At 49.8% G+C, this 6,510-nt stretch overlaps 1 protein-coding gene across 4 annotated transcripts in view; it reads right to left on the bottom strand.

The window, feature by feature from the left end:
- MINK1 (misshapen like kinase 1) overlaps window positions 1-6,510 on the bottom strand; it is a 102,665-nt gene that overhangs the window by 33,796 nt on the left and 62,359 nt on the right. For all 4 annotated transcript variants that reach the window (XM_018565825.1, XM_018565826.1, XM_018565827.1 and 1 more), the window contains exons 12-13: window positions 3,439-3,643; window positions 3,168-3,275 (exon numbers count right to left, since the gene is read on the bottom strand). In XM_018565825.1, the coding sequence (XP_018421327.1) occupies window positions 3,168-3,275; window positions 3,439-3,643 (313 nt within the window). The remainder of the gene's footprint in view (window positions 1-3,167; window positions 3,276-3,438; window positions 3,644-6,510) is intronic.

The following is a 6,510-nucleotide window of genomic DNA, read 5'->3' as shown; positions in this document are numbered from 1 at the left end:
CCCCCCCCCAGAAACAGACACGAGATGCCCATACACTGGTCGAATTTCGGCCGGTTTTTAATGTACCGGCCAAAATTCGCACCGTGTTTGGGGCTGTCGGCTCCCCTTCAGCCGGCATTCCTCAATCAGCTGATCGAAGGAGCCGGCTGGGAAATTTTTGATCGATCAGAGCCAGCAGCCAATGAGCTGCCCGCTCTGATTGGGTATTCTGACAGTGGCCGGCAGCCGCTGTCAGAATACAATGTAAACAGTGGGATTCCTCGATCGACGTGATGTTTGTGTTGGAGGAATCAGGTCAATTTCTTTCGTTCAACGGAAAAAATAAATTGATAGGTGTATGGCCAGCCTCAGGCTCCAATGTTTCCTCATTTACCCTAAGCCATCTAAACCATTTGGGAACCAAGCTTCATAATAGGCGACAATTAATGGAGGGACTTGCGCTCTCCTTACATCATCATTACAGGGACACAAAAGGCGACAGGAGAGAAGATGAAGACTAGACCACTAAGAGTATGGGCTACTCGCTCAACATATAAAGGCCATCATTTGCCATCTGTTCATCCCTCCCTTCTTCAGATGAGGGTACAATCTCTAAGGACAGGTGCACTGCATAGGTAAAAGTTTGTAAACATCTGACTATCACACCTATATGTTGGACATCCCAATCCAGAACCATGGACTTTGTGGCTATAACAATCTCCTCTCTTCTTGGAAGGATTTCCACAAGATTTTGGAGTGTGTCTGTGGGAATGTGTACCCATTTGGAAGGTCGGGTACTGATGTTGGATGAGAAGTCCTGGATTGCAATCAATTCATCCAAAAAGTGTTCAGTAGGGTTGAGGTCAGGGCTCTGTGCAGGACACTTGTGTTCCTCCACACCAATCTCATCATACCATGTGTTTATGGAGCTGACTTCACAGTCATGGTGGAATAGAAAAGGGGATTCTCCAAACGGTTTCTACGAGGTTGGAAGTGCACAATTGTCTAAACTGTGTTTGTATGCTGAAGCAACACAGTTGAGTACTGTCCGTGATACTGTCTCCTAATTGCATTAACAGTTCATTTTTCAGAACAGGCTTTTTGGGAGGGAGGGGGGGGCTCTAACCTCTGCTTCTCGGTCCAAGCAGTGCTGATGGACAAAGAATTAGCAGATTTGCATATTTAATACATCATTTACAGATGTAGGCATTTCTTTCTCCTACATATAATGAGAAACTGACCGTTGCTTCTGGTTGTGGGACACGTCAAGGTTTTTAGTGTCAATCCTCCTGCAGGCAGGGAGCACATTCCATGTTGCTGTGTTCCACAATAAACAATAAGATTAATCAGAGTAGAACAAGCTAAGAAGGAGAACACAGGGACCCGCTCAGAAACGGAACAGTCCCACATTAGACATGAACAGTATTCCCTTCCCTGCACCAACAACAAGGCCGACTCCATACAACAATAGCATGCACAACATGGAGGACGAGAGGCATCATCCTGTCCATGTTACACACACACACACACACACACACACACACACACACACAGAAGACCCACACAAATCAGTCACATTCATTGCAGGGAAACACAGGCAGGAAACACGGAGAAATCACAAAGTAAAAAAAAAATCTGAAACTGGACAAACAACAGATGTGAATATATTGTGAGCTGTGTTCAGTCTGCTAGTAAGGTGAAGTGACCGTTGTGTGTGTCCAGTATTCCAGTGAAATGACAGGCGTGGCATGGGTAGTCTTGCAGTAAGTTGCAGTTACAGGGGAGGCCTGTCTATGGTTATAGTGACAGGTAAGATTTGTTCAGTTTTGCAGTGACATTCCTGATGTAAGAAGTCTGATAGGGAAGGACACGAACGGGAGATGAATGTTCAATTTTGCAATGAAAGGAGAGCTGTATTAAATGCTCAGTGTGGCAGTGACTGGAAAGATGTGTCCAGCCTTGCAGTAAGGTGCACTGACAGGAGTGCTGTGTGCAGTCTGGAAGGCGCACTGACTAGAGAGGTGTGTGGCCAGTCTTGCAGGAACAGGAGAGCTCTGCCCAGTCTTGCGGTATTGTGCAGTATAATAAGACCGGTGTCCAGTCTTGCAGTGACAAGAAAGGTGTGCAGGTAGCCTTGCAGTATGGTGCAGTGTAATAAGAGGTGCGTCCAGTCTTAGAGTGACAGGAAGCTGTGTCCAGTTTTAGAGTAAGGTGTAATGTAACACAAGGTGGTGTGCCTTAGAGTAAGGTGGTGTGTCCAGTCTGGCAGTGACAGCAGAGGTGTGTCCAGTCTGGCAGTGACAGCAGAGGTGTGTCCAGTCTGGCAGTGACAGCAGAGGTGTGTCCAGTCTGGCAGTGACAGCAGAGGTGTGTCCAGTCTGGCAGTGACAGCAGAGGTGTGTCCAGTCTGGCAGTGACAGCAGAGGTGTGTCCAGTCTGGCAGTGACAGCAGAGGTGTGTCCAGTCTGGCAGTGACAGCAGAGGTGTGTCCAGTCTGGCAGTGACAGCAGAGGTGTGTCCAGTCTGGCAGTGACAGCAGAGGTGTGTCCAGTCTGGCAGTGACAGCAGAGGTGTGTCCAGTCTGGCAGTGACAGCAGAGGTGTGTCCAGTCTGGCAGTGACAGCAGAGGTGTGTCCAGTCTGGCAGTGACAGCAGAGGTGTGTCCAGTCTGGCAGTGGCAGCAGAGGGGTGTCCAGTCTGGCAGTGGCAGCAGAGGGGTGTCCAGTCTAACAGTGATGAGGTGTGTGCGTGTGTTGCAGTGACAGCAGAGGTGTGTCCAGTCTGGCAGTGACAGCAGAGGTGTGTCCAGTCTGGCAGTGACAGCAGAGGTGTGTCCAGTCTGGCAGTGACAGCAGAGGTGTGTCCAGTCTGGCAGTGACAGCAGAGGTGTGTCCAGTCTGGCAGTGACAGCAGAGGTGTGTCCAGTCTGGCAGTGGCAGCAGAGGGGTGTCCAGTCTAACAGTGATGAGGTGTGTGCGTGTGTTGCAGTGACAGCAGAGGTGTGTCCAGTCTGGCAGTGACAGCAGAGGTGTGTCCAGTCTGGAATTGACAGCAGAGGTGTGCGTGTGTTGCAGTAAGGTGTTTACATAATGCAGCAGATAATAAACAGAAATGAGTATTGTTAGTGCCTCTGGTCTTAGTAAATCCCTTCTCTATCTCTACAGAGATCTGCAGATGTGTGTACTTACTTGCTCCCTCTCGGCCAGCCGTCTCTCCTCCTCCCTACGCAGGTCGTCTCGTCTCCTCTGTTGTTCCTTCTCTTGCTGTTTCCTCTGATCTCGCTCGCGCCGTTGTTGCTGAAACGTAAGAAGACGACACGTCCACTTTCAAGCAATAATTTACTCATCTCCTGTGACTAGTTCAGCCCTATAAGCCATCAGAAGAACAATCCTAATGTAGGTGAACAAACTATTAGAAGCAGGAGCCACGTGACCATGAATGATCCATCAATATCCTCACCTCTTCCACACGCCGGCGCTCTTCTTTTTGCTCCTCGATGCGTCTCTGGCGCTCATGCAGAAGTTGTTTGATGTGTGCCTCTGAATCGCGGTGCTGTGGGCCCATCTGCTGCTGTTTCAGGGCTTCTGAATTGCTCTTGTTCTCTTGTTGCAGCCGGAGGAACTCGCGCCTGAGTGTGGACTCTCCAGGCACGTTCATGATGGAGCTGATGGAATCAATGACAATACAAAACACTTGCAGTATATAATATCTGTAGAAGGGTCTGTGTTGATGGGCCTTGAGGATGTGCTAATGACATCAGTTTGAGATGCTTCTGAGATCACAGACAGATGCATTTGACCTTTTATGCTTTAAGTGGGTTTTGCATTCCTATAGACTTGTATGGGAATGGAAAACCTGCTTTGGTGCGAACAAAAGTCGTTTGACACCAGATGCCCAATGTAAGCTCCAAGCCATGCTGGTTGCAGCTTAGACATGAATCTTCAACCAATCGTAAATGGATGGAAGGTGACTTAGTCACTCGCTGCTCCATGCCCAAAAGTAATGGATCACTTTAAAGAAGTCATCTAACCTTGTTTATTTTTCCCGGCTCAGTCTCCCAATTCCCACAGAGTATGTTGCTTTTTATTAGGGATGCACCGATACTAGTATCGATGCCGAGTATATGGGCGAGCACTCTATTTGCCGAAATGCTCCGATGCTTAGCCCGATACTTCTGATATCAGGAAGCTGGGCAGCACGTCATTACACACTGTCCGGCTTCCTGATTGGCCGGGAAACCGGCTCTATGCTCTCTTGCCACGAGAGAGCATGGAGCCAGGCGCCGTATAATGACGCGGCGCCCGGTTTCTGATTGGTCGTGAAGCACGCTTCATGCTCCCTTGTCACCTCATGACGAGGGAGCATGGAGCCGGCTTCCCAGCCAATCAGGAAGCCGGGCGCCGCGTCATTACACAGTGCCCGGCTTTGGTTGGCCTGATTGGCCAGAAAGCCGGCTCCATGCTTTCTCGTCACCTAGTGAAAAGAAGCATGGAGACGGCTTCCCTGCTAATCGGGAAGCCGGGTAGCGACTCTTTACACACTGCCTGGCTTCCCGGCTAATTAGGAAGCCAGGTGTCGAGTCATTACACACTGTCTGGCTTCCTGAATGGGACTTCCAGTACTCGGTATCGGCGAGTACCGGAAAACAAATATCGGTACTCGATACCGAAATACCGGTATCGGTGCATCCCTACTTTTTCTCCCATGCTTCTGTGAAGAAAACAAAAAACCGGCCCACAGATCTAAGTGCAGTATAAAAAGTGACTGCTTAATACAAAGTTAAAAGTAATGCACTTACAGGATAATTAACAAACATCTCGCCTGTCACACATCAGATGAAAGTTCGATCTCAGCTGCCGGTCCAAGATTGTGATCAGAATAGATGGCACATGGAGAGAGCAGAGTCCAGTCCAGAATGATTCCAGAACGCCGGTGCTGGAAGACACAGATCTGATCCAGTGGCTGAGCACTGCTGTAGCTGGTTCTCCTCAAGGCGAGGTCGCAGCTGGACTGGACTCTGCTCTCTTCATGTGCCGTCTATCCTGATAACAATCTGGGACTTTCATCTGATGGGTGACAGGCGAGATGTTTTATGTGTTTTTTTCACCGTGCTGTTACATGGATGCTTCCCTTCCAACTAACCAGGCTGCAGGATCAGTGCATACATCTTCTCTGGATTAACCCCCAATATAACTGGAGCTCCTTTGACACTACAAGCCCTCATTCACACGAGAAACGTCTGGCACGTACAGGTGCTGCGTGTGATTAGTACGCAGCCCCCGTCCTTCTCTATGGGACTACGCGGCCATACGCCCTACGCTCACCCCAAGTGGAGGTCCGTACGGGTGCGTGTTTCCTGGCTCAGACGCAGACAGGATCCATCTCGTCAGCGTACGCTCACCCGCACGGATGTGCAGGGCGGGTGAGCATAGGGCGGCGTACTGCCGCGTAGTCCCATAGAGAAGGATGGGAGCTGCGTACTAATCACACGCAGCACCTGTCCTTCCCGGGAGCTGCCCGATACGGCTGAGCACGGAGCTGTATGTGCCGGCCGTTTCTAGTGTGAATGGGGGCTTAATGTACAGTCCATAAACAAAGACCCACCTAGAGGGTGACAGCATGGTACCCACCCTCTCCCTTCCCCTGGACCCTGCTCTTCAAGGGAGATGGTCCTCTTGATTGTCAGTGCCTTCATTTGTGCAGAGTCCTTTCCTGACACAAAACAAGGTTCCCCTTCCAGACCCTGTCACTGTGCATCCCTCCTTCTGCATTCCTATTACCGTATTTTGCGGTCTATAAGACGCTCCGGACGATAGGACGCATGGCTTCTGTGACAGAAATTCTATGACAGAAATTCTGTCACAGAAGCTGCAGTTAGTGACTGCTGAGACAGGTGGCGCTGTCTCAGTAATCACACGAAGAACGTTGTTCTTCGTCTGCTCAATGGGCTCTATGGTGAGCTCCTATGGGGGATCGTGACGGGTCACAGTCCCGCAGAGGTACGGGGGACCCAGAAAACCTCGGCGGGGGGCGGACACTAATCGCCGATGCCGCTCGATTTAATACAAGGGATCTAATTAGATCCCTTGTATTAAACGAACAGCGGCTCCCACTGTACATTCAGCTCTGCTTGTCACGAGCAGGGCTGAATGTACAAAAAGAAACTACTCGCCCGGCGCCCGAAACTGCATGTCCCAGGTGTCGGGCGATAGGTATTCGCTCCATAAGACGCAGGCACATTTTCCCCCTCCTTTTGGGGGAAAAAAAGTGCGTCTTATGGAGCGAAAAATACGGTATTCACTTGATTGGGGAAAGTGCAGGGGCAGTGAGAAGTGCCGTCATTCAAGAGGCCGTCTCCTTTCCAATGTGTGGTGGGGAAAGGGGATTCCCGTTGTGTTAGATCCAGACCCCATTGTGTCTGGATCTAACCTTATGCTGTACACAGAAGCAAGGAATAAAAAGCAACATATACTGAGCTAGTTAGGTAACTGAACTGCAAAAATAATAAAAGGTGAGACTTCTCCTTTTTTT

Source organism: Nanorana parkeri, unplaced genomic scaffold, assembly GCF_000935625.1.
Source record: "Nanorana parkeri isolate BGI_ZX_2015 unplaced genomic scaffold, ASM93562v1 scaffold890, whole genome shotgun sequence".
Lineage (NCBI taxonomy): Eukaryota > Metazoa > Chordata > Amphibia > Anura > Dicroglossidae > Nanorana > Nanorana parkeri.
The sequence above is the reverse complement of the archived record's forward strand: the minus strand, read 5'-3'. Positions and strand labels throughout refer to the sequence as shown.